Here is a 27,315-nt window from a genome sequence, read left to right as displayed (position 1 = left end):
GGGTCAGGAAGGGGGCTGGGATGGAGGGGGGCAGTGTAGGTCAAGGCAGGGGCTGGGATGGATGGGGCAGTGTGAGGGCTGGGATGGAGGAGGCAGTGTGGGGCTGGGATGGAGGGGGCAGTGTGCAGGCTGGGATGGAGGGGGTCAGTGTGGGTCAGGGTGGAGGTTGGGATGGAGGGGGGGCAGGGTGGGTCAAGGAGGGGTCGGACATGGAGGGGGGCAGTGTGGGTCAGGGCTGGAGCTGGGATGGAGGGGGCAGTGTGGGTCAGGGCTGGGTCTGGTATGGAGAGGGCAGTGTGGGTCAGGGAGGGGGCTGGGATGGAGGGGGCAGTGTGGGGGCTGGGATGGGGGGCAGTGTGTGGCAGGGCAGGGGCTGGGATGGAGGGGGCAGTGTGGGGCAGGGCTGGAGCTGGGATGGAGGGGCAGTGTGGGTCAGGAAGGGGGCTGGGATGGATGGGGCAGTGTGAGGGCTGGGATGGAGGGGGCAGTGTGGGGCTGGGATGGAGGGGGCAGTGTGCAGGCTGGGATGGAGGGGGTGCAGTGTGGGCAGAGCTGGAGCTGGGATGGAGGGGGCAGTGTGGGGGCTGAGATGGGAGGCAGTGTGGGGCAGGGCGGGGGCTGGGATGCAGGGGGCAGTGTGGGGGCTGAGAGGGGAGGCAGTGTGGGGCAGGGCGGGGGCTGGGATGGGGCAGTGTGGGGGCTGTGATGGAGGGGGCAGTGTGGGGGCTGTGATGGAGGAGGGTAGTGTGGGGTAGGGTGCAGGTTGGGATGGAGGGGGGCAGTGTGGGGTCTGGGATGGAGGGGGGGCAGTGTGGGCAGGGTGGGGGCTGGGATGGAGGGGGCAGTGTGGGGGCTGTGATGGAGGAGGGTAGTGTGGGGTAGGGTGTGGGTTGGGATGGAGGGGGGCAGTGTGGGGTCTGGGATGGAGGGGGGGCAGTGTGGGCAGGGTGGGGGCTGGGATGGAGGGGGCAGTGTGGGGGCTGTGATGGAGGGGGGTAGTGTGGGGCAGGGCGCAGGTTGGGATGTGGGGGGCAGTGTGGGGCAGGGCGGGGGCTGGGACTCCACCGGACCAGGTTCCATTTGGGGAGTTGCTGGCAGGGACCCCTCGTACCCCCCCCACTAGCTGGTGCTATGATCCAATGGGACTGGAGCCAGCCCAGAGCCGGGGGCCCCAGGGCTGGCTGAGGCTGCTTTCCAGGGAGCCCCTCACTCTCCCATGGAGCCTGCAGCCCACCCCCTCCCTATCCCAGCCCCCTCCCACATCCACACAACCCCCAGAGCAGCATCCTCAAGTCGCCCTTCCCTGCCCCACAGATGTGGCGTCCCTGACCCTGACCCCGAAGGAGAGAGAGAGACAGTAACGTGGGGGCAGATGCTGCCATGGTGTGACTGACCAGGGGCAGGGAGGTGATTTCCGTGTGGCGGTGGGGGGCTGCAGCAAGGGTCTCCAGCCCTCCCAGTGGCAGCAAGCCGTGGGGGGCGGGGGGCGTGTGTGCGTGGCGCTCCTCAGGCTGGCACGGCGCTGGCACAGGACCGCTTCAGGCAGGGGTACAGCAGCAAGACGGCTGCAGCTACTGCAAAGAGGATGATGGGCTTCAGCCCCCCGGCCGGGACCTGTGGGGGGGAGACGGGGGGGAGGTCAGTGCTGTGCCCTGCAGCCCTCCCCTGCCTCCAGGGAGCCCAGGCTGCTCAGCGGTTGCAGGGTGGGGGCCAGGCCGGGAGGCACCTGGAGCCTGGGGGGGCGGGTTGCGCTGGAGCCCCCGTACCTGTGGCCCAGCTGCAGGAGCTGAGCCCAGCCAGCAGGGAGCGGTGGAGTTCACCACCCGCCCTGCGGAGCTACTGGCTAGCTAACAGCTGGGGGGCAGCCTTCCCCAGGGGAGCACGGAAAGATGGGGTCCCTCACGCTCCCCCTCTCTGGGGGGACCCTGGGATCAGACCCAGGGCCCCCCCCCATCTCCCTGCCTTGTTTCCCACGGCCCCAGTGATGGGGCGCCTGCCCCTCGCCTAGCCCAACCCACTGGTTCCCAACCCTTTGGGGGCCAAACGCTGTCCCACGAGCCTTGGCGGCCACAAGGGATTGTGGGATGTGTCCTAGGAAGAAACCGTGGGCGGCTGGGGGATGCTGTGAGGGGGTGGTGGGATGGTGAGGGGTCTGAGGCATGCGGGGGGCTGTCTGCTTAGCAAGGGGTCTCATGCTGCGCTCCTCTCCCCACAATGGGCACTCAGATGGCTTTGCCCGAGGATCCCAAAGCCTCTCCCCAGGGCTGCAGCCCGTCTAATCTGCTCTGGCCGACCGGGCATCACACCTCATTACTGATGCCCCTTGAATCCTCAGCCAGTGCACAGTGCCCCCTGCTGGCCACCTGCGGCACAGGTCCTGCCTCTGGGCTCAGAGGGGCAGGAAGGGCCTGGGGTGGCAGCAGGGGAAGGGAGTTGGTTGCCCCAGCACCACGCACCCCTACACAGGGGCAGTGCCCAGGGCTCCCAGGGGGGCACCTATTGCCCTCAGCGGTGGGGACGAGGTGCCATGTCTTTAGGGTTATCTGACCAGCTCCTTTCCCAAGAGGTCGTGCCCCTCCCCAGCCCTGTCTCTGGCTGGCAGCCCTGGGGCCAAGCGGGTCCGGGGGAGGGAATCTGCCCTCGCTCACCGCTCGGCCTGGAGCAAGCACCTGGGGAGATGGAGAGCAGAGGGGGTGGATGAGGGGAGAGGCGAGGCAGGGGGCAGGGGTCACAGGGCAAGTGCTGGAGCCCCAAAGCAGCCGAGGGCGCGGGAGCAGCCTGCCATGCACGGGGAGAGCCAAGCAGGGTCCTGGGCCAGGCCGAGGGGAAGGGGAGATACCAGTACCTGAGCGGCATTAGGAAGAGGTCTCGGCCCACCAGCACCAGAGCAGAGCCACTATAACAACCAGTCCTATGAGGGGGAGGGAGATCACGGGGGCGTCGGGGGTGGGGCGGCTCTATGGGGGAGAGCGGGGAATGGAATGGGGCGGCAGCCACAGGCCGGGGGGTGGGGGGGGATGGAGATGAGAAGGGAGAGAAAAGAGAGATTAAATCGCAGGCTGCTCGGCCTCTTTTCGGGGTCTCCCTAGCCCTGCCCCAGCGGGCTGTGGGGAGCCAGGCCACTTGGGGTTCATGGAGCTGGGGAGGGGGCATCTTCTGCTGGGGGGCTGAGCCATGGGAGGGGACGTGGGGGAGGGATCGTGGGTCACGCTGGGCCGGGGCGGGGGCTCCCTGGCAGAGTGTCCGAGGCCTCATCTGCCAGCGTGTCTGGACGAGCCCCAGCTCCAGCGGCTACTGACCAGCCCCGGGCTTAAATCGTCACCGTCTGGGTCCAGGCAGCTCTTGTGCCCGGCTGGTACCTCCCCCAGCACTGGGCACCGCTTCCTGCACGCCGCTGGCTGCGACCCCCATATCACCCCCGCTCAGGTCCCCCACTGGCTCCCTGGAGCAGCGCCCCCCTCTGCCTTAGCGGGTCCAGCCAAGAATGGGATCTGTGGGAAAGTCGTGGGCACCTAGGAGGCGGCAGCTTGGCACAGCCGTCGCCCACAAGCCCCATCCCTTGTGGGAGCGTGGCACAGTCAGCACCCATGGGGCACTCCCCACGGCAGCGTAGCACCTTCACTACCCATGCCTATCGCCAGCAATGCCCCTGCCCGTGGCCATGCGGCACCCCTGGGGCACACCTACCCGCCCGTCAGCGGGCACGGTGCCTTTGAGTCTCTGGATTTCCGCCCGGCACAGCCTCAGCTCCTCCTGCAGCTGCTGGCGCTCCCGCTGGATGGCCTGGTACTGCCGCTGCAGCTCCCGCAGCTCGGTCTGCATGTTGTCACACTGCAGGGGCAGGGAGGGGGCATAAGCGGCTGCCCGTCCAGCGGGGCCAAGGCCTGGGGGAGCCCCTGGGGAGTCACTGCCCCCTGCCCTGCAGGGCCAGGATGGGGGGTACCTTGCTCTGGGTCAGATGCACCTTCTCCTCCTCACTCTGCAGCTGGAAGCGCAGGCTCAGCTCGGTGTCGCACTCCTCGGCCTGGCTCAGCGGTTCCTTCTTGCGGCTGGGGGCGCTGATGGTTCTCGTGTCGTCCACCGTCTTGAAGGAGACGCTGCCGCTCAGGCGGGGGCTGGCGCGCTGGGGAGAGGGGGTCCGGCGCACCTGGGGATGGGTCACGTCTGACTCCGTCGACTTGCGAGACTCTTCTGACCTGCTCCTGGATCTGCCAAGAGAGCCCATGGCCCCGAGCAGAGACTGCAGAGCTGCTCCTGGCCGCCCGGACGCAGCCCCGGACGCCCCATGGGGGGAGGCACCTGGCCTGGCCCAGCCCGGCCCAGCCGGGGCCCAGCCAGGAGCCTGCCTACCTGCTCACACATCCCCTGAGGATTCTGGTTGAAGCCCCAGCTGCGGTGAGGAACAGGAGGCAGGTCCTGAGCCCAGCCACCTGTGGGGTCTGAAGCTGGGCCCCCGGCCTGCCCCACCCTGCCGCCCCTTCCAGGCCCATTACCTGTACTTCTGGGCTTCCAGGTTCTCCAGCTGGTGCACCATGATCTTGTTGCTCTCTTGCAGGGTCTGGTACTCCTCCATCAGGTCCCGGTACTGCTCCCGCAGGGCCAGCAGCTCCTCTGGAAACACAGGCTGCAATGGGACATGGCCCTCACCTCGCAGGAGAACCCTGCCCCCACAGCCCCTGTCTCACAGGAGACCCACATGGCACAGTACCCCCACCTCACAGGAGAACCCTGCCCCCACAGCTCCCACCTCACAGGAGAACCCTGCCCCCCACAGCTCCCACCTTACAGGACAACCCTGCCCAACAGCCCCTGCCCTACAGGAGAACCCTGCCCCCACAATATCCCCACCTTGCAGGAGACCTTCACCCCCACAGTACCCCCACCTCACAGAAGCACCCTGCCCCCACAGCCCCTGCCTCACAGGAGACCTGCACCCCCACAGTACCCCCACCTCACAGGAGACCCTTCTCTGCAGGAGACCCAAACACCCCAGTGCCCCCAATGACCACGACCGCCACAGCTTCCTGGGGCTGCTTTCCATGCGCCCATTCCATTCCGATGGCACCAGCCCACGGCGTCCGGGGTGCATCTGGCTTGGCCCTGGGGCTGGGAGTTCCTACCCACCCCGCCCCCTGCAGCACAGCGTCCCCTAGTGCTGTGCTGGAGCATTGGGGTCAGCACTGACTGGGAGGCCAGAGCGCCCCCCGGTGTAGCCCTGCCCAGCGCCCTACAGCAGAGTGCCTGGGACAAAGTGGGAATGTTCTTAATGTTTTGTATGAATACACTGTGCCTCAGTTTCCCCAGTGTGTTTCACAAATCTCTAGGGCTAGGCGGTGGGACAATGGGGGGTGATTGTTGCAGAGACCCCTAGAAGGCAGGGCCGGGGCCCATCCTCTGCAGGAGCCAGCCGGAGGTGTTGGAGAACAGAGAGGTGGAGGCCAGGTGCCTGGCTTGCCCGGTAAGAGACCAAGGAAGGAGGAGGGGCAATGGGGCATGACTGAGGCTGGACTGCTGGAGGCTAGTCAGTCTCCGGGTTTGGGACTCAGGGAGAGCCCAGGTCTCTGGATCTGCCCCCAAGATGGACTTTGCTGCAGGTTCCTGCTTTCTGTGCAACCAAAGCTCTGTTCTGTGCTGTTCCTGACCACTAATAACCCTCCTGTCCCCCACGCTGGCTGGCTGGGAGTCACTGCTGGCTGTGGAGTGGAGGTGCAGGGCCCCATCGTGGTGCGGGGGGGTGAGGCTGCCCCAGGCGTCCCAGCCAGGTGGATTCACTGTGGGGACTGTGGAACAGGGGGGCTGAATGCTCCAAAGTCGGACCCAGCAGGCGCTATAACCAAGGGAGCTTGCCCTGGTGAGAGTGCGCCCTGAGGGATGCCACACTGCCCCAGGGTCTGTGGGGCCCCCCTGAGAGCAGTGCCAGAGCCCCGAGCCCGGGCACCTGTGACAGCCCCCTAGTGCCACACTGGGGAATTAGGGTCAGCACTGACTGCCAGGGGACAGCGCCCCCTGCTGAGCCCCCTGCCCTGCTCCCTGCAGCACAGCACCCCCTAGTGCTTCACTAGGGCAATGGGACCGGCACTGCTGCCAGGGGAGAGCGCCCCCTGCAGAGCCCCCACCCCCGCAACTCCCTGCAGCACAGCGCCCCCTACTGCCACGCTGGAGATCAGGGTCAGCACTGACTGCCAGGGGACAGCGCCCCCTGCTGAGCCCCGCCCCCGCAACTCCCTGCAGCACAGCGCCCCCTACTGCCACGCTGGAGATCAGGGTCAGCACTGACTGCCAGGGGACAGTGCCCCCTGCTGAGCCCCGCCCCCGCAACTCCCTGCAGCACAGCGCCCCCTACTGCCACGCTGAAGATCAGGGTCAGCACTGACTGCCAGGGGACAGCGCCCCCTGCTGAGCCCCGCCCCCGCAACTCCCTGCAGCACAGCGCCCCCTACTGCCACGCTGGAGATCAGGGTCAGCACTGACTGCCAAGGGACAGCACCCCCTGCTGAGCCCCCACCCCCGCAACTCCCTGCAGCACAGTGCCCCCTACTGCCACGCTGGTGATCAGGGCCAGCACTGACTGAGAGGGGAGAGCGCCCCCTGCTGAGTCCCCACCCTGCTCCCTGCAGCACAGCGCCCCCTAGTGCCACGCTGGAGATCAGGGTCAGCACTGACTGCCAGGGGACAGCACCCTCTGCTGAGCCCATCCCACAGTGGAGTGAGGATCCCAGAGGCAATACCTTGGAGCATAGCCACCTCGTCAGCACGGCCCTCGGCCCGGGCCTGGCCACTGCCCTTCATCGTGATCTCGGCGCGCAGGGCGGTGATCTCCGTCTCGTACGCCTCACGGACCTGCTGGACGCGCTGCAGCTCGGCTCGCAGCCGGCACAGCTGCTCCTGCAGGGCAGCGATCTCGTTCTCGTGGATGGCCGCCACCTCCTCCGCCTCCAGCCGCAGGCCGTGGATCTCTTCGTTGGCCTCCTGCAGCTCCCGCTCCACCTGCTCCAGCTCCAATGCCTTCGTCTCCTGCAGGGAGCTGAACTCATCCTTCAGCGTGCGCATCTGAGCTGCACGGGGCGGGGCGGGGAGGCGGGGTAAGAGCCTGGCGCCAGAGCACCATTACTGCCCCTTCTCCCTAGCCAGTGCCTTCTGGCCAGGGGACCGTGGCAAGGGGCGCATTCCAGAGCCCAAATGATCCCAAAGCACCTGCCAGCCTGTACACACTAGGATCACTTTACTCACTGCTGAAATGCAGCCACTTCTGGGGCGGGACGTGGCAGTTTGGGACAGGAAGTGAGATATAACCCCATAGCCAATTGAATCTCTGGGCAGTGGATCCAGGGAGGCAGGATGAAAAAAGGGGGAATGACATGCCCCTCCCAGGCTCCACAGAACAGCCAGGCCCCCCAAGAGACACCCCTCAGCTGAGGGTGCCTGGCCTCCACCTGCTTTGCCTCCCAGCCCATCTGCTGGCTGCCACAGGGCCTCCTGCTAGCCTGATCCAGCTCCACCTCCAGGCTAGCTCCTGCTCCAGCCCCAGGAGCCTAATCCCTGGCCAACTCCCCAGCCCCCCGCCGGGGCCTGCTCCAACCACCAGGCCAGAAACGGACAAGCAGGGAGGAGCGATGCCTGGGGAGCACACACCGGCGGGAGCTTGGGGGGAGGGGTCCAGCCGTAAGTGAAGTGGGTGAAATGAGGAGCGCAAGCCGGGGGGAAACAGGAGACCCCTGGGGCAGTGGGGGAGCCCCTGGGGCAGCTGCAGGGGCAGGACAGGATGGATATAGGCCAGGCAGGCTGTGAAGGCAAAGTGCTAGGGGTGTGGAGCAAGGGGGACCCATGGCGTGATAGCAGTGAGAGAACTGTGGGGCACGTTCTTGGGAGTGGCGGGAGGGCGTGTGTAGGGGAGAAGAGAGCCGTGGGGGTGCTGGGGGTGACGGTTTTGGGGGAGGGGGAAGTTGGGAGGGATGACCCCTGGCAGGTGCAGGTTGGATCCCCTGGGAGCAGGGGTGACTGGGGGAGGTTGGGGTGGGGCTGGGTGGGAGCAGGGAGTACCCCCTGGAAGGCTGACCTTGGGGTTAGGGTCCCCTGAGTGGTCCCTGTGGGGTGAGGGCTGGGGGGGGTGGAAGGGCCTCTGGTGGGTGGAGGGACCCTGGGTGAGGGTGCCCGGTGGGGGTCCCTGGGCAAGGGTTGTCACAGAGGGGTCTCTCGTGGGGCGATTCCCAGGGTAGGGGTTGCTAGACAGGAGAGTGCCAGGGAGGTGGTTGCTGGTGCGGGAGGGTCCCTGGGAGGGATGGTTTCCAGATGATTACTGGACGGGGGGGCTCCCTGAGGGGAAGATGCTGGGTGGGTGATCCCTGGGAGGCTGATCCTTGTGGGTTAGTTGCTGGGCGGTTGCCAGGCAGGGGGTTCCTGGGGGGTAGGTCCTAAGGGGGGGCTGGTTGCTGGGTGTGGTGGTCCCCAAGGGGCGGTTGCTGTGCGATTGCCAGGTGGTACGGGGGGGGGAGGGCTGTTGCTAGGTGGGGCAGGCCCTGGCGACAGTTGCAGTGTGGTTGCCTGGGAGATCCCTGGGGGCGGGGGCAGTTATTGGACAGTACCCTGGAGGCAGGGGTGATTGCCATGTGGGGTGGGCCCCAGGGGTGGTTGCCATGCAGTTCCCAGGTGGGGTCCCCAAGGGCTGTTGCCTGGTGTGGAGTTCCCAGGTGGTGGTTGCTGGGTGGGGGGTCCCCAGGGCAGCTGCCAGGTGGGGACTCCACAGGGCGGGAGGTTGCTGGAGGGGTGGTTCCCCAGAGGGTAGTTGCTATGCAAGGGGTCTCTGGGGGGCAGTTCTCAGGTGGGGGCTCCCTGGGGGATGGTTGCCAGGTGGAGGGTCCTTGGGGCAGTTGCCAGGGGGGAACCTCTGGGGGCAGTTGCCAGGTGGGGGGTCTCCAGGGGGCTGCTGCTGGGTGGGGGATCCCCAGAGGGCAGTTGCCAGGCAGGAAGGACCTGGGGGGATGTTTGCCGGGTGGGGAGGACTGGGGGGGGATTGCTGGTGGGGCTCCCCAGGGAAAAAATGCCAGTGGGGATTCCCAGGGGGCGGCTGCCTGGGGGACTCTGGGGGCTTGGTTGCTGGGGGGATCCCCAGGGGCTGGTTGCCAAGGGGGTCCCCAGGGAGCAGTTTCTGGGGGTCCCCAAGGGGCAGTTGCTGGAGGGATCCCCAGGGGGTGGTTGCCAGGGGTCCCCAGGAGGGTTGCCAGGGGGGTTGCTGGGGGTTCCCAGGGGGCGTTGGCAGAGGGTTCCCCAAGGGGTGGTTGCCTGGGGGTCCCCGGGGGGTTGCCGGGGTGATTCCCCAGGGGGTAGTTGCCAGGGGTCCCCAGGGTGCGGTTGCCAGGGGGATCCCCATGGGGGGTTGCCCTAGGGGGTGGTTGCCGGGGGTCCCCAGGGGGCAGTTGCAGGGGGGTTCCCTGGGGAGGTGGTTGCCGGGGGGATCCCCATGGGGGGTTGCCAGGGGTCCCCAGGGGGCGGTTGCACGGGGGTTCCCGGGAGGGGGTTGCCGGGGGTCCCCAGGGGGGGTGGTTGCCGGCGGTCCCCAGGGGGCAGTTGCCAGGATCCCCATGGGGGGTTGCCGGGCGGTCCCCAGGGGATCCCCGGGGGGGGCGGTTGCCGGGGGAATCCCCACGGGGGAGTTGCCGGGGGTCCCCAGGGGGTGGTTGCAGGGGGGTTCCCTGGGGGGGCGGTTGCCGGGGGTCCCCAGGGGGCAGTTGCTGGGGGGTTCCCTGCGGGGGTGGTTGCCGGGGGTCCCCATGGGGCAGTTGCCGGGGGTCCCCATGGGGGGTTGCTGGGCGGTCCCCAGGGAGTGGTTGCAGGGGGGCTCCCTGGGGGGGTGGTTGCTGGGGGTCCCCAGGGGTGGTTGCCAGGGGTCCCCACGGGGGGTTGCCGGGGGGATCCCCACAGGGGGTGCCGGGTATCCCCAGGGGGCGGTTGCAGGGGGTTTCCCTGGGGGGGTGGTTGCTGGGGGTCCCCAGGGGGCGGTTGCCGGGGATCCCCACAGGGGGTTGCCGGGGGTCCCCAGGGGGCGGTTGCCGGGGGTCCCCACGGGGCGGTTGCGGGGGGGGTTCCCTGGGGGGGTGGTTGCCGAGGATCCCCATGGGGGGTTGCTGGGGGTCCCCACGGGGGTGGTTGCCAGGGGTCCCCACAGGGGGTTGCTGGGGGGATCCCCACGGGGGGTGCAGGGGATCCCCAGGGGGCGGTTGCAGGGGGGTTTCCTGGGGGGGGTTGCCAGGGACATCCCCACAGGGGGTTTCCGGGGGGATCCACAGGGGGCGGTTGCCGGGGGTCCCCACAGGGGGTTGCCAGGGATCCCCAGGGGGTGGTTGCAGGGGGGCTCCCTGAGGGGGTGGTTGCCAGGGGTCCCCACGGGGGTTGCCGAAGGTTCCCAGGGGGCGGTTGCCGGGGGTCCCCACGGGGGTTGCCAGGGATCCCGAGGGGGCGGTTGCAGGGGGGTTCCCTAGGGGGGTGGTTGCCGGGGGGATCCCCACAGGGGGTGGCCGGGAGTCCCCGGGGAGGGTTGCCAGGGATCCCCACAGGGGGTTGCCGGGGGTCCCCACGGGGGGTGCCGGAGTCCCCAGGGGGTGGTTGCAGGGGGGTTCCCTGGGGGGGTGGTTGCCAGCGGTCCCCAGAGGGCAGTTGCCGGGATCCCCATGGGGGGTTGCCGGGAGGTCCCCAGGGTGTGGTTGCAGGGGGGTTCCCTGGGGGGGTGGTTGCCGGGGGTCCCCATGGGGGTTGCCGGGGGTCCCCACGGGGGGTGCCGGGGTCCCCAGGGGATGGTTGCCAGGGGGATCCCCACAGGGGGTTGCCGGAGGTCCCCATGGGGGGTTGCCAGGCGGTCCCCAGGGGGTGGTTGCTGGGGGGTTCCCTGGGGGGGTGGTTGCCGGGGGTCCCCAGGGGGCGGTTGCCAGGGGTCCCCACAGGGGGTTGCCAGGGAGATCCCCACGGCGGTTGCCGGGGGTCCCCAGGGGGCGGTTGCCAGGGAGATCCCCACGGGGGTTGCCAGGGGTCCCCAGGGGGCGGTCGCTGGGGGGATCCCCACAGGGGGTTTCCGGGGGTCCCCGGGAGGGGTTGCTGGGGGTCCCCACGGGGGGTTGCCAGGGATCCCCACAGGGGGTTGCCGGGGGTCCTCACGGGGAGTGCCGGGGTCCCCAGGGGGTGGTTGCAGGGGGGTTCCCTGGGGGGGCGGTTGCCGGGGGTCCCCATGGGGGGTGCCAGGGGTCCCCACGGGGGGTTGCCGGGATCCCCACGGGGGGTTGCCGGGCAGTCCCCAGGGGGTGGTTGCAGGGGGGTTCCCTGGGGGGGTGGTTGCCGGTGGTCCCCAGGGGGCGGTTGCCGGGCGGTCCCCAGGGGGTGGTTGCCGGGATCCCCACGGGGGGTTGCCGGGGGTCCCCAGGGGGCGGTTGCCGGGGGTCCCCACGGGGGGTTGCCGGGCGGTCCCCAGGGGGCGGTTGCCGGGGGTCCCCACGGGGGGTTGCCGGGCGGTCCCCAGGGGGTGGTTGCCGGGATCCCCACGGGGGGTTGCCGGGGGTCCCCAGGGGGCGGTTGCCGGGGGTCCCAACGGGGGGTGCCGGGTCCCCGGGTCGGCGGCACTCACTGCCCACGGAGGTGGAGGGCGTGAGCTCCATGGCTGCGTCCCCTGGCTCCAGGCCGGGCTGCCCCTGCGCGTGGCCCAGGCGACCCCGCGCGGTTCCAGCTGCTCCGGCCCGGCCTGTGGCTCGCGCCCCCTGCTGGCAGGGCCAGGGCCTTCTGCTCTGCCCCCCCAGTGCCCGCCCTGGCCTGGTGCCCCCAGTGCGACACACCCCTATGGGCCCCAGCGCGGCACGGCCCCCACGGGCTACAGGCCCCGGCATGGCACGGCCCCCATGGGTTACAAGCCCCAGCGTGGCACGGTCCCCATGGGCTACAGGCCCCAGTGCGGCACCGCCCCCACGGGCTACAGGCCGTGGCACGGCCCCCATGGGCTACAGCGGCACGGCCCCCATTGGCTACAAGCCCCAGTGCGGCATGGCCCCCATGGCCTACAGGCTCCTGTGTGGCACAGTCCCGCTGGGAATGGCATGGCCCCCACGGGCTACAGGCCCCAGCGCGGCACGGTCCCCCTGGGCACTGCACGGCCCCCACGGGCTACAGCGGCACGGCCCCCATGGGCTACAGCACGGCCCCCATGGACTAGAGGCCCCAGTGCGGCACGGCCCCCACGGGCTACAGGCCCAGCGCAGCATGGTCCTCCTGGGAACCGCATGGCCCCCATGGGCTACAGCGACACAGCCCCCATTGGCTACAAGCCCCAATGCTGCACGGCCCCCACGGGCTACAGGCCCCAGTGCGGCACAGCCTCCATGGGCATGGCATGGCCCCCACGGGCTACAGCGACACAACCCCCAATTGGCTACAAGCCCCAGTGCAGCATAGCCCCCATGGGCTACAGGCTCCTGTGTGACACAGTCCCGCTGGGAATGGCATGGCCCCCACGGGCTACAGGCCCCAGCGCGGCACGGTCCCCCTGGGCACGGCACAGCCCCCACGGGCTACAGCAGCATGGCCCCCATGGGCTACAGGCCCCAGTGCAGCACGGCCCCCATGGGCTAGAAGCCCCAGTGCGGCACGGCCCCCATGGGCTACAGGCCCCAGTGCGGCACAGCCCCCATGGGCTACAAGCCCCAGCGTGGCACGGTCCCCATGGGCTACAGCGGCACAGCTCCCATGGGCTACAAGCCCCAGTGTGACACGGCCCCACGGGCTATAGCGGCATGGCCCCATGGGCTACAGGCCCCAGCGCGGCATGGGCCCCCTGGGCATGGCATGGCCCCCACGGGCTACAGCGACACAGCCCCCACTGGCTACAAGCCCCAATGTGGCATGGCCCCCATGGGCTACAGGCCCCAGCGTGGCACAGTCCCGCTGGGCACGGCATGGCCCCCACGGGCTACAGGCCCCAGCATGGCACTGTCCCCCTGGGCACGGCACGGCCCCCACGGGCTACAGCAGCACGGCCCCCATGGGCTACAGGCCCCAGTGCGGCATGGCCCCCATGGGCTACAAGCCCCAGTGTGGCACGGCCCCCACGGGCTACAGGCCCAGCGCAGCATGGTCCTCCTGGGAACCGCATGGCCCCCATGGGCTACAGCGACACAGCCCCCATTGGCTACAAGCCCCAATGCTGCACGGCCCCCACGGGCTACAGGCCCCAGTGCGGCACAGCCTCCATGGGCATGGCATGGCCCCCACGGGCTACAGCGACACAACCCCCAATTGGCTACAAGCCCCAGTGCAGCATAGCCCCCATGGCCTACAGGCTCCTGTGTGACACAGTCCCGCTGGGAATGGCATGGCCCCCACGGGCTACAGGCCCCAGCGCGGCACGGTCCCCCTGGGCACGGCACAGCCCCCACGGGCTACAGCGGCACGGCCCCCATGGGCTACAGGCCCCAGTGCAGCACGGCCCCCATGGGCTAGAGGCCCCAGTGCGGCACGGCCCCCATGGGCTACAGGCCCCAGTGCGGCACAGCCCCCATGGGCTACAAGCCCCAGCGAGGCACGGTCCCCATGGGCTACAGCGGCACAGCTCCCATGGGCTACAAGCCCCAGTGTGGCACGGCCCCCAAGGGCTATAGCGGCATGGCCCCATGGGCTACAGGCCCCAGCGTGGCATGGTCCCCCTGGGCACGGCATGGCCCCCACGGGCTACAGGCCCCAGCGTGGCACTGTCCCCCTGGGCACGGCACGGTCCCCACGGGCTACAGCAGCACGGCCCCCATGGGCTACAGGCCCCAGTGTGGCACGGCCCCCACGGGCTACAGGCCCAGCGCAGCATGGTCCTCCTGGGCACGGCATGGCCCCCACGGGCTACAGCGACACAGCCCCCATTGGCTACAAGCCCCAGTGTGGCATGGCCTTCATGGGCTACAGGCCCCAGCGCGGCACAGTCCCGCTGGGCACGGCATGGCCCCCACGGGCTACAGGCCCCAGTGCGGCACTGTCCCCCTGGGCACGGCACGGCCCCCATGGGCTACAGGCCCCAGTGCGGCACGGCCCCCATGGGCTACAGGCCCCAGTGCGGCACGGCCCCCACGGGCTACGAGCCCCAGCGTGGCACGGCCCCCTGGGCTACAGCGGCATGGCCCCCATGGGCTACAGGCCTCAGTGCGGCACGGCCCCCATGGGCTACAGGCCCCAGTGCGGCACAGCTCCCACGGGCTACAAGCCCCAGCGCGGCTCGGCCCCCACGGGCTACAGCGGCATGGCCCCCGTTGGCTACAAGTCCCAGTGCGGCACGGCCCCCATGGGCTACAGACTCCAGTGCGGGATGGCCCCAATGGGCTGTAAGCCCCAGCGTGGCACGGCCCCCATGAGCTGCAGACCCCAGCGCAGGACAACCCCCACAGGCAACAGTGGCATGGCCCCCATGGGCTACAAGCCCCAGTGTGGCACGGCCCCCATGGGCTACAGTGGCACGGCCCCATGGGCTACAGGCCCCAGCGCGGCACAGTCTCCCTGGGCATGGCATGGCCCCTACGGGCAACAGCGACACAGCCCCCATTGGCTACAAGTCCCAGTGCGGCATGGCCCCCATGGGCTATAAGCCCCAGTGCGGCACGGCCTCCATGGGCATGGCACGGCCCCCATGGGCTACAGGCCCCAGCGCGGCATGGTCTCCCTGGGCATGGCATGGCATGGCCCCCACGGGCTACAGCGACACAGCCCCCATTGGCTACAAGTCCCAGTGCGGCATAGCCCCCATGGGCTATAAGCCCCAGTGCGGCATGGCCTCCATGGGCACGGCACAGCCCCCACGGGCTACAAGTCCCAGCACGGCACGGCTCCCATGGGCTACGGGCCCCAGCACAGCACGGCCCCTATGAGCTACAAGCCCCAGCATGGCACGGCCCCCATGGGCTACAGGCCCCTGCCTGGTGCCCCACGCAGCTTCTCACAGACTCTCAGGTCAGCAGGGACCATCTAGTCAGCCCCTCAAGCCCCGCTCCTCACTGGGCTCCCCTGGGCTGAGTCACTGAGCTCCCCAAATCTTCATTCATTGACTTCAAGCTACAGAGAATCCACCATTGACTGTAGTTCACCCCAGCCAGTGCCCCGTGCCCCATGCTGCACGGGGCCAGTTCTACGACACACACAACCTGCTGACTCCTGGTGTGACCTGGGGCAAGTTTGACCTGGAACCCTAGAGGGTTTGAATCCTGGCCCCCCACCCAGGGCAGCAGGGCATTGTCTCTGGCAGGCCCCAAGGATGGGAGGCAGGGGCTTGCTTAGATCATCAGAGCCCAAGTGTGTTCAGGTGAGAAGTTGGGTTGATAAAGATGGGATGCTGGCAGGCCAGGTGCCAGCGCATGCCAGAGTCCCCTTGTCTCAGCTGAACAGCGACAAGCTCAGTATTAGAATTGTAAGAATGTGTCGAGTGTTTAACCTTGATGGCGGGTTGTGAGTTACTGCCGAGATTAAGCCCACCTGTAACATCTGTGTCCCATATTGTATGGCAATATTTGAGCAGTTGTGTTGTGAGCCTCGGAGACTGTAAATCACCAGCCAGGAGAGAGACATTAACTCGTGGAAGGGCTGAGCTCCAACAGAAGGTGTCATGCCCTGCCCAGCAGGAAAGGTCCATCGATACCAGACGGACTGTTGTGGGATGGGAATTTCCCTACACACCAACATCAAGAGGACAAAAGTCTTTTGTTGTTCTGCTCTCCTCCCAGTGGAGAGGAGTCAGGAAGTGGACTCCTCCCATCAGCTGAGTTGCAGCTCAGAGCACATGGCCGGAAGGGGACAAAAACCTCAAGCCAAAAGGACCTGGTATGTATCTCTATGATGCTTGGACTCTGGTGGAGGGACAAGGTGTTTGTAGGCATAAGCAAGAGATCCTCAGTGCTTAGCCTGGGTTAACCCTGAAGGACGTACAGAGCTTGCGTATTACAGAAACTTCTAGTACTTTGTGAAACTTAAGCCTGGAACTCATTTGTGTATCTATGGTTACCTGCTGTAATCTGCTACATAACTCTCGGGTTTCCTGTCCCATCTTTAGGTAGTTTATTATAAGATTGGCAACAAGCCTTGTCTTTGGTGTGAGATCTAAGGTGCGACTGACCTGGAGTAAGTGACTAGTCCTTTGGGACTGGCAGTAACCTGTATATTGCTCTGATTCTTGGTGCAAGGGACCATCAATCAGAAAGGCAGGCTCCCCTGGGTGGCAAGACAGATTGGAGCACCCGAAGGGACTGTCTGGGACTCCATGGTAAGGCTGAGGAGTTTACACTTGATAATTGGTTGGTGCAATCGAAGTACAGAACACACAGCCAGTTTGGGGTTTGTGCCCCAGTTCCTAAGAGTTTGCTCTGAGGTTGCCAAGTATCACGGGGTAGCCATGTTACTCTGTAGCCACAAAAACAAGGAGGAGTCCGGTGGCACCTCACAGACTAACAGATTTATTGGGGCATATACTTTTGTGGGTACAAAATAAACACTTGGGGTTTTTTACCCACGAAAGCTTATGCCCCAATAAATCTGTTTGTCTTTAAGGTGCCACCGGACTCCTCACTGGCTTTTTGCCCTGAGGTTGGGACTCACGCTCCTGAGTCACGGCAGGCAGCGTTACACAAGGTAATCATGTTGTCATGGCCTTAGACTTCGGTAAGGTGTTGGACTTGGTACCCGTGACAAAGTGGGGTTTTATCCAGCTTGCTATGTTGCATGTGAGTCTTACTGTCCTATATTAATACTGTGTGTGCCTTAATTTTCCCGTGGACTGCACCAATACTTGGGTGCTGGGAACTAGGGGTGGGATTTTGCTGAGGCCCTCAGGGCAGGTTAGACTCCCCAGCTATTTGCATCTATGTAACTGAGACCCAGGAGGTGACCCCAGATGACACCTTTGGCCAGGGAAGCGAGGCAAAGAGAAGGAGGAGGGGCATGACGGGGGTGTCAGAGGTCGGGTCAGGTGGCTGGAGGCTGGCAATCTGCGTGGGGGGACTGGAAGAGGGGGAATCCAGGGCATCTGGCCCAGGATTCCCAAGATGGACTTGGCTGAAAGTCACTGATGTCTGTAATAGCAAGCTCTGGTCTACACTGTGGTCCTGTTGACGAATAAACCTTCTGTTTTATGTTGGCTGAGAGTCACGTCTGACTGCGGACTTGGGGGGCAGGGCCCTCTGGTTCCCTAGGAGCCCGTTGGGGGAAGCGCCCGGTGTGGACGGGGATGCTGAATGCTCCGAGGCCAGACCCAGGAAGGGCGAAGCCGTGTGAGCTTCCTGCCCTGGAGCCAGTCTGCTCACAGAGAGGAGGCTCCCCCAGAGGCCTGACTGGCTTCATATGGAGCAGTTCCAGAGCATCGCCCAGGGTCTCCATGACAGTACCTCAGGCCATTTTGATTAAGATACAACAGCGATATAAAATTAACCTGGCACACGTTCAATGGATAAAAGCCGGCTCACTGATAGGACTGAAAATATAACCAAATGGGGACTCCTGGCTGAGCGGGTATGTTTCTAGTGGGGTCCCGTAGGGATCGGTTCTGGGCCATTTAGCTTTTTTATCAATGTCCTGGAAGAAAACATGAACTCGTCACTGGTAGTTTGCAGGTGACACACAGCTGGGGAGAGCAGTAAATGAATCAAAGGACAGGTCACTGATTCAGCGCGATCTGGATTGCTTGGTAAGCTGGGCACAAGCAAACAATATGCGTTTTAATATGGCCGAATGTAAAGTCACACATCGAGGAACAAACAGTAAAGGCCAGATTTACAGGACAGGGGTGGGAGCAAATGGGAATTGTCTGTCGTATTTTTCTGACCCTTTGTGACAGGTTGTACCAACCCCACACAGGAGAGGTGAGGGTTAACGGACAGCTCTGGGCCCAAGAGACCATGGTCCTGTGAGTTATGAGTGTAATATATCTCATTGAAAGGTGACAGGGCCAGAAAGTTAATTGACTCACCTCACCGACTGACCTGACCCATGGGTGAAACTTAAGAACGGGTTAGCAAGATATGTAAATGACTAGAGGATTGAAATGCAAGTCTGCATTGTTAGAGGTAGAAGGGGAGATGTTTGCTCAGGTCTTGGGATGCCAGCAAACAAGTCTTGTCTATTGCTATAGTTTTAATTCAAAGATCAAAAAAGGAATATTAACATTTATGATGATACTTGAGTGAAACAGTATTATTGTCTATGTGTCCCTTTGAAGGTTGTGGTAACCTGTATCTGAACTGTTTAATGGATAAATTACTCTGTGCTAATTGCCAGGATGTTTGGGAGAAGGAGTTAAGCCTATTGTTTTCTCAGGCCGAAAGGCTGCTGGAAATGTATAAGAACCCTGGGACACGATCCTGCTTCATCTCAGATCTGCTCTGGGTTTCAAGAGGGGGAAACCTTAAGCCACAAGGATTGAGATCCCCAGTCATTGACTGGAGCCACCCTGAATATGGAAATTGGACTATAACCTATGGACTATTTCTAAAAGGACTTTTGGCTACTACAAGCTCACCTCTGCTATGCATCTAAACCTCAAGAATTGAATTTAAGTCTGTCTGTATATTGATCTTTTAACCAACATGCTCTCTCTTTTCTTTTTAAATAAATTTTAGCTGAGTTAATAAGAATTGGCTATAGCGTGTATTTTGGGTAAGATCTAAGTTATAATTGGACCTGGGTATGTGACTGATCCTTTGGGATTGGAAGAACTTTTTCTTTTATATGATGAGATAAGATTTTCAGGAATCATCATCATATCTGACAGGTGTGTCTGGACGGAGGCCTGAGGCTGGGCACTTGAAGGGAACTACGTTGTTTAAACTTCTAAGTAATCAGTGAGGTACTATAGAAGCTGTTCTGTGCTGGTTGGTAAACCTAAGTGTTGGAATAACCACCAGTGTTTGGGATTTGTCTGCCCTGTTTTGTTTGCAGTTCACCCTGATTGAGTGACCTCAGCTGGCTTCCATGGGCAGCACCGCCACAGGCCCTGTGGAGGGAGCTTTCAAAAGGGAGCAACTCCGCTCAGTCGAGGCTCACAGGGGAGGAGAGCAGCCAGGAAGCTCCAAGCCACCAGGGTCACGCCTCCTAGCTGTGCCGCGGGAAGCCAGTCAGCCGTGGGAACCAAAGTGGACAACCTGCTGTGGCCAGCAGAGACGCCAGAGATTAATCAGAGGGAACTCGAGAGGGACCCCACATCCCATGCCAAGTCGCCACCAGAGGGACTGGAATGAGGGTAGGAAGCGACTCAGGGAACGCGCTTGTGGGTGTTGGAACCTGAATCCTGTGGCAGGATCCACTGTTTCAAAGGGCCCTGGATTGGAACCCTGTGGAGTAGGGTGGGCCCAGATTCTCCTACTTTCCCCCACCACTAGGCGACACTACCCCCTGAACTACAGCCATAAGGCAAATGAGCCTGTGGACTCTCACCATGACACGGCACACCCCAGAGTGTTGCCATTAGGCAGCGCTGTCAGCCCAGAGCACTCAACTAACCCCTGGAAAACCCCTATGTGTGCCTCAGTTTCCCATATATGCTGCATGGTTACCCAGTGTGGGGAAAGGGACCATTTGCTCTCAGGGCAGGCTGGATGACATAGGTGTGCATGTCGCCCAGCTCTCTGAGCTGGGATGGGCCATTAAAAAGGGCTGGCTGAGGCCACCTCATATCAACGAAGGATCCGAGAAGACAAACCCAATGGCCCAGACGCTGACACCTGGCAGCCAATGCCCCCATCAATCCCTGGGGAGTGGCCAAGTCTCCCCCAGCAGGCTGTCTCCATGGGACTCGCTGAGCGGAGCTCCCGGTGTGAAACAACGGCTGGAGCTCCAGAGCTTGTCTAGGAGGCGATGAGACTGTGTGGCTGACCCTGGAGGAGGAGTGAGACCCCTTGGGGGGCTGGCCCACCGGAAGGGCTCCTCCTAGAGACCATTCCAAAGCTGGGGGCGAAGCCCTGACCCTGGGGCTCTGTGACAGGACGATTCTATCCTGGGAAACGGAGACTCTGAAGAAGACTGGGGAGGGTCACGGAGACAATCAGCTGAACACGAGCTCCCACGAGCTGTGGCCAAAAGGGATAATGCGATGCCTGGATACGTAAGCAGGGGCCTCTCGAGTAGCAGGGAGGTTCTGTTACCTCTGTCTTGGGCACTGGTGCAGCCGCTGCTGGGACTCTGTGTCTGGTTCTGGAGCCTGCGGTTCAGGAAGGATAGTGGTAAATTGGAGAGTGGCCAGAGAAGATCCACCAGAAGGATGAAGCAGCCTTCCAATGACAGCCTCAAGGAGCTCCACCTATCCAAAGCGAAAGGGTGACTTGATCACAGTCCGTGAGTACTCACAGGGGGCAGAATCTGATAACAGAGGCTCTTCTGTCCAGCAGACAAAGGTCTAAGAAGCTGCAGCGGCCGGAAGTTGACACTAGCCAAATTCAGGCTGGGAAGAAAGTGTCATTTTTAACAATGAGGGTAACTGACCTTTGGACCAATTCAACAGGGTCGTGGTGGATTCTCCATCACCGACCGTTTCTATATCCAGATTGCATGTTTTTCCACAAGATCTTCCTTCTTTCAAACAGGAATTAATTCAGGGGAGTCCTCTGGCCAGGAGATCAGACCAGATCCTCACATCGCTCCCTGTGTCCTTATAATTTCATCATGGGGGTTGCGGAAATCACGGAATCCATTACTTCCAGCGATCTCTGTGACTTCAGCCTGAGGTGGTCGGGAGCTGCAGGGTCCCCCACCACCCACAAGGACAGGGAGCTGCAGGGTACCCCCGCTGCCTCTGGTGCCCCCGGAGCTCCAAGCTGCTGTGGGTGGCAGGGAGCCCCTGAGCTCCTGGCCACCGCGGCCGCAGGGGAATCCCCAAGCTCCCTGCCATCGCAGACCCCTGGAGCTGTGGGCAGCAGGGATACCCCGCAGCTCCTGGCTGACACGGGAGGTGAGGGAAGCCCCAGCTCCCAGTCCTCACAGGGAGCAGGGGGACCCCGAAAGCTGCAGGTGGCAAGGGGACCCCACAGCCCCCAGCTGCTGCAGGCGGTGTGGGCTCCCGCAGATCCCCATTTTGTCACGGATATTTTTAGTAAAAGTCACGGACAGGTCACTGCTTCTGTGAATTTTTCTTTTTTGTCGGTGACCTGCCCATGACTTTTACTAAAAATGTCCATGACAAAATCTTAGCCTTACTTATGATCTACAAATTTCTGCCCCGCAGGGCCCGGGTGAGGTGTCAGTGTGGGGAGGGGGCTATTCTGAGCAGAGAAGCTTTTTGGTTAAGGTTGTAATGATTCTACACCTAGGCAGGGCTTCGGCACACTTGGAAGCAGTGGGGATAACTGCTTCAAAAGCCCCGCCTGTGGGGAGCTAAAGAAAAATCCCTGTCAGTTGCTATAGGGCCTATGAAACACACTTGAGCAGTTCTGATTCCACCCGGGGGAGCACAGAGGCTAAGTGTGATCTGTACAGTGCTTAGCTCTGGTGGGAAACCAGCACTTCACCAGCAGAGGCATTGCAGGCCGAGGAGGTTTGAGTTGCTCTGAGGAGGCAGTGCCTGGAGCACTGTTCTCCGTGCTGTGTGGGTGACCATCCACGGCCCCACCCCTTATTTCATGGGATTGTCCCCAATTAGTTCAAAGCTGACTCCAAAGGGATCTCGCAGAACTGGATGAGTGGGCCACAAGATGGCAGATAAAATGAACTGCTGATAAATGCAAAGTGATGCCCGTTGGAAAACATAACCCTGACTATACAGAATAATAGGCTCTAAATTGGCTGTTACCACCTGCGAGAGATCTTGGCATCATTGTGGAGAGTTCTGTGAAAACAGCCATGCAATGTGCAGCGGCAGCCAGAACAGGAACAGAGTGTTAGGAACCATTAGGAAAGGAACAGATAACCCAGAAAATACCGTAACCCACTGTATAACTCCATGGCACACCCACACCTTGAATCGCGCATGCAGCTCTGCTTGCCCCGTCGCAGAAAAGATCCTTTTGAATTGGACAGGGTACAGAGAGGGCAACAGAGATCATTAGAGGACTGGAACAACTTCCAGGTGAGGAGAGACTAAAAAGCCTGGGGCTGTTTGGCTTGGGGAAGAGAGGACGGAGAGGGGATGTGACTGAGGCCATGACGAAGTCAGGCCTGACAGCTGGAAGAGGGCAGTGGAAGGCAGGAGCGTTAGGCCCTTTTGTCTTCAAGCTGAGAAGGGGTCATCTCAGGTCAATTAGGGACCCAGAGAGCAATTAAGTGCTGCCTGTGACCTTTGCCACCCCCGCCCCCTCCAGAGGAGAGTGGGGAGTTATTCCCCTTTGGTTTGTAGTGGAACTTGTTTCTTTTTTTCCTTCAGTTGGCAGAGGGGCACTGCAGGGGCCTGCCTGGAAAATATTGGGAAATATGCCTCCCCCTGTCAAATGGGAGAGTCAACACCGTCCAGAGAGGGGCTGACTTCCTCCTGGTCCCCTGCCACCCGAGGGGGGAGCACTGAACCTGCTGCGGTGGGAGGGAGGAGCCTTGCAACAAGGGCTATAAAATCATGACTGGAGGAAGTGAGTAGGGAAGTGTTATTTACCCCTTCCTAGAACACACGAACCAGGAGTCTCTCAATGAAATTAAGAGGCAGCAGGTTTAAAACACACCTAAGGAAGTATTTCTTCACACAACGCCTGTCAACCTGTGGAACTCCTTGCCAGTGGATGATGTGAAGGCAAACAGTATAACTGAGTTCAAAAAGAACCAGACAAGTTCCTGGAGGATGGGTCCATCAATGGCTATTAGCCAGGATGGGCTGGGATGCAAGCCCATGCTCTGGGTGTCCCTAAGCCTCTGTTCACTAGAAGCTGGGACTGGACGACAAGTGGAGATGTGGATCACTCAATAATTGCCCTGTTCTGTTCATTCCCTCTGGGGCACCTGGCATTGGCCACTGTCGGAAGACAGGACACTGGGCTGGATGGACCATTGGGCTGACCCACCATTGCCGTTCTTACGTTCTTGATTTGTCTCTTAGTGCAACTGTCCCTTCTTTTCGGCTGTACTGAAAGGCGTTAACACTGAACAGAAGGAACCTTTCAAACGTGACATTGATGTTCACGAGAACTGTGTGGTCTCCTTGAGGGTGGCAGACATGTACTCTCCCTGCTAAGGGAGCTGGCGTTCCCCTGAAACATCCCTTCCAAGAACACGCTGTCCCTCGCTTTTCACATGGCTTTTCCTTTACTTCCATCCCACAAAGGGGATCGCCTCAGCCAGCGCTGTGCCCAGCAAGGACAGACAGGGGGCTGGGAGACCAGGCAGCCCCACGAGAACAGCTCGGACCACATCTGGCTGGGCTGAGCGATGCCTCGGGGGAGGCAGAGGGAGCAGCGGGGCGGGACCGAGGGGGTGTGACTTGGAGTGAAGGAAAAGGGAAATAGAGGATCAGGAAATCACTCTCTTTCTCTGCATAACGCAGCCACTGGCGTGGTGCGCAAGCGCCCTCCGGAGAACTACTGAGATGGCCCAGGCTGCCTCGGGGTGCAGGGAGCCCCGTTGCTAGGAAGACCCAACCGCACACGGGACGAGCAGCAAACACACCAGAGAGAATAATTCTGTACTGGCCGAGGGCTGGCCTGTGGGGACCCACCAGGCTGGGGAGGCCTGGCTCACCAGGATTTTAAATCAGAAGGGCTGCGAACGCCCAGCGCCCTGTGCCCCGTCCAGTCCCGCAACAGTCAGACTCTTCCTGAGACTGAAAAGCTACAGCGAGGTTTCCCCCCTGCTGGGCAGCAGACAGGTGTGTGTGCTCACGTGCGCGTGTGAACACGTACGTAACAGCCAAAGCCAGTGCTATTCACAGCTCCATCGTGCACGTGTGCACACAACGCTAGGTAACGGTGACGGGCTAGAAATAACAGCAGAGGGGACCCAGTAACCTCGTCCCACCCTGGCAGGGAAGTGGAGCCCAAATCGATTTTCCCTGCAGCCAGAGGAGCAGGGGACCCAGCGGGGCTGTGCGGGTCAAACTGATCAGAATAAAAAGGCGCCAGTGAGTGATCAAGCAGGTCCCCCAAATACCACATCACCAATTGTTTTAGGAGTCTGCGGGGGGGGGGGGGGGAAGGGAGGGGTGTTTCTCCATCCCACATATTTGTCCCAGTGTGTAACACAGAACAGCCAGACTGGATGAGAGCCAACAAACATCCCTCGAGCCCAGTGTCCTGTCGCTGGCAGTGCCCAGCACCAGCCCAGCAAATATCTGTTGTCATTAATAATGCTGCAGAGTCTTGTTATCCACGACCAATCCCTGGCTGAAGCTTGGATGAGTTCTTGGCCTCAACAACTTCCTGTGGCAGGGAGTTCCACAGTCCAAAACACAAGCAGCTGAGTGCGTGACCCTGGGCGAGCAGAGCTGTTTTGTGATTGAATTCAAGGGAAACATTCCCCAGACAGAGATGAAAAACCAAACCAAAACAAGGTTCGTGCTTTTTAAAAATGAGCCGGGGAGGGAGGGAGGGGAGGAATAAAGCCAAAAATACAATAAATCAAAGGAAGGGGAAGATCTGAAAGGGAAACGTTATTCTTATGCAGACAGATGGGAAACTGAGGCACAGGGTGGTTCAGGTGATTTGCCCAAGGTCACACAGGGAATCTGTAGCAGAGCTGAGTACAGGCCCCACTCCCAGGGCCATCAAGGCTCCATCTCGGCCAAATGTGTGCAAGGCCTGAGGCTGTGCTCAAAGCAGGGAGCTGTAGAGTAAAGGGTCTTCGTAGCACTGTGATGATCTGTGACGGTTCTTACTGTGGTCTGTGATTGCTGAGTGGGGGGTGTTGGCCTGGGAGGACAGTCTGCACTGGGGATGGGAGACTAGCTGGAGGGAGGAGACCTGAGCATGTAACGTGAGAACCCAGGAAGGGGGTAGAGGCCAGGTGACACCTCTGCCCGGGAAGCTGAACAAAGGCTGGGAGAGGAGACGCTGGGAGAGGAGTTTTTCAGGAGGTGGCTGCGGAATGGAGGGAAGTGCAGACAGGGCTCTCATTCCCCAGTGGGGCTGTGGTGCTCCTGGGACCCCAAAATGGACCTAATTGGGGAGGATCCTGTTGTCCGTGCCTGCAAGATCTGTTTTGGACTGTGTTCCTGTCATCTAAATAAACCTTCTGCTTTACTGGCTGGCTGAGAGTCCTGGTGAATGGCAGGAAGCCGGGGGTGCAGGGCCCTGACTCCCCCACACTCCGTGACAAGCACCTTTGCATCACCCTGAGCCTAGATTCCTAGATTCCAGGGCCAGACGGGACCCTTGTGATCACCTCGTCTGAGCGCCCCATAGCAAAGGCCAGAGAACGGCCCTAAAGTAATGCCTGGACCAGAGCGTTAAGAAAAACATCCCATCTGGATTGAAAAATGGTCAGTGAAGGAAACCCCACCACGAGCCTTAGTAAACGGTCCCAATGGTTAACTGTGATCACGGTTAGAAACACCCACGTCTTATTTCTAGTCTGAATTTGTCTAGCTTCACCTTCCAGCCTGGGTTGCAGGACACATTTCTCTGCAAGGCTGAAGAGCCTGGTAGCAAATATTTGTTCCCCAGGTAGGTACTTACTGACTGAGATCAACTCCCCCCTTCAGCTCCACTTTGTGGCACTCCTTGAGTCTGTCACTATCACAGACCTGACGAAGAGCTCTGGGTAGGGCGACCAGCGTGGAAAACTGGAGCAGTTTTCTTTTGGGGGGGTCTAGCTGCGTATATAAGACAAAGTCCCTAATATGAGGATGGTCCCAATAACCCCAGGACTTCCGGTCACCCGAGGTCTGTGTGGGGCGAAAGCTCGTCTCTAGCCAACAGAAGCTAGCCCAGTACAAGACAATATCTTGCCCACCTTGTCCCCTCTATCACTCTAGGGCAAGTTTTCCAATCCAGGGGCTCTCAACCCTTCCAGGCGACTGGATGCCTTTCAGGAGTCAGACGTGTCTTGTGTACCCCAAGCTTCTCATTTCGTCTGGGTGAAATTGGAGTTGGTACTGACTTCGCCAGTGCTTTGTACGGAGCTTGTTGTAAAACTAGGCCAATATCTAGATGAGTTGATGTACCCATCTCTGCGTGCCCCAGGGGTGTATAGCATAAGAATGGCCCTGTGATGAAGTGGGAATGTTTTTAAGGTTTTCTCTGAATACTGTGTGGATGCCTCAGTGTCCCCTATGCCTTTCTTATGTATCTAGGTGGTGGGATAAGGGTGTGTGATTGTTGCAGAGCCCTAGGCAGGTGTGACGGTGTCTGCACAGAGAATGGCCAATGCCCTGTCTCCTGGCAACTGATGGCCTGGGTCCCTTCCCTGCAAAGTTGCCAACTGAAGGTGTTGGAGAACAAAGAGATCAGGTGGCCTCCTGGCCGGGGAAAGAGACAAAGACCAGAGGAGGGGCTGGAGGGGGGCAGGTTTAGAGCTGGCTGGGGAAACCGAGCAAGGCCCAGAAACGGGGTCTGGGCTCCCTACCCCACAAGATGGACCCAACTGAGGGGTCCTGTTCTCTGTACCTACAAACTCTGTTAGACCATGCTCCTGTCGTCTAATAAACCTCCTGTTTTACTGGCTGGCTGAGAGTCACGTCTGACTGCAAAGTGGGGGTGCAGGACCCTCTGGCTGCCCCAGGACTATGCCCGGGCAGACTCACTGTGGGAAGCGCACAGAGGGGCAGAGGATGCTGAATGCTCCAAGGTCAGACCCAGGAAGGTGGACGCTGTGTGAGCTTCCTGTCCTGGAGCCAGTCTGCTCACAGAGAGGAGACTCCCCCAGAGTCCTGCCTGGCTTCGTGGGGAGCAGTTCCAGAGCATCGCCCGGGGACCCCGTGACAGGCCCTACTGGGTCAGACCAAAGGTCCATCTAGCCCAGGATCCTGTCATCTGACAGTGGCCAATGCCAGGTGCCCCAGAGGGAATGAACAGAACAGGGAATTATCAAGGGATCCATCCCCCGTCACCCATTCCCAGCTTCTGGCAAACAGTAAACCCAGCTGAGAACCGCTCTTCAGATCCTTTATCAATCTCCTGCTTCTTCTCTGGCCCCTCTCCAATTTCTCAACAGCCTCTTGAATTGTAGACTCCAGAGCAGGACACAGGATTCCCGCTGCGGCCTCACCAGTGCCAAATACAGACGTCATTTATCCTCCCTGCGCCTACTTCTGCATCCAAGGATTGCACGAGCCCTTTGGACAGGGCCCCACTCTGCACCAGGGCGACTTGCCCCTTGAGGGCGGGCAGAGCTGGGTGTGGGGGAACTACTGAGGCACCCCGGGCTGGACCAGGTGATTCCTCTGAAAGGCAGCAAGTGGCTGGAGCAAAGGGAAGGAAAGAA

The 27,315-nt window shown here is 61.9% G+C and overlaps 1 protein-coding gene across 5 annotated transcripts in view; it reads right to left on the bottom strand.

Annotated features, from left to right (window-relative positions):
• Window positions 1-1,500: 1,500 nt before the first annotated feature.
• The window catches only part of CCDC136 (coiled-coil domain containing 136), a 35,914-nt gene continuing 10,099 nt past the window's right edge, over window positions 1,501-27,315 (bottom strand). For 3 of the 5 annotated variants that reach the window (XM_050930049.1, XM_050930077.1, XM_050930067.1), the window contains 5 exons: window positions 6,729-7,055; window positions 4,494-4,611; window positions 3,944-4,208; window positions 3,688-3,831; window positions 1,501-1,614 (listed from right to left, as the gene is read on the bottom strand). In XM_050930049.1, the coding sequence (XP_050786006.1) occupies window positions 1,507-1,614; window positions 3,688-3,831; window positions 3,944-4,208; window positions 4,494-4,611; window positions 6,729-7,055 (962 nt within the window). In that variant the 3' untranslated portion in view covers window positions 1,501-1,506. Of the gene's footprint in view, window positions 1,615-2,845; window positions 2,958-3,687; window positions 3,832-3,943; window positions 4,209-4,493; window positions 4,612-6,728; window positions 7,056-27,315 lie in introns of all 5 variants that reach the window. The other 2 variants (XM_050930058.1, XM_050930087.1) reach the window with 1 other exon arrangement.

This window comes from Gopherus flavomarginatus, chromosome 1 (assembly GCF_025201925.1).
Source record: "Gopherus flavomarginatus isolate rGopFla2 chromosome 1, rGopFla2.mat.asm, whole genome shotgun sequence".
NCBI lineage: Eukaryota > Metazoa > Chordata > Testudines > Testudinidae > Gopherus > Gopherus flavomarginatus.
Note: the sequence above shows the minus strand (reverse complement) of the source record. Positions and strands in the feature narration are given on the sequence as shown.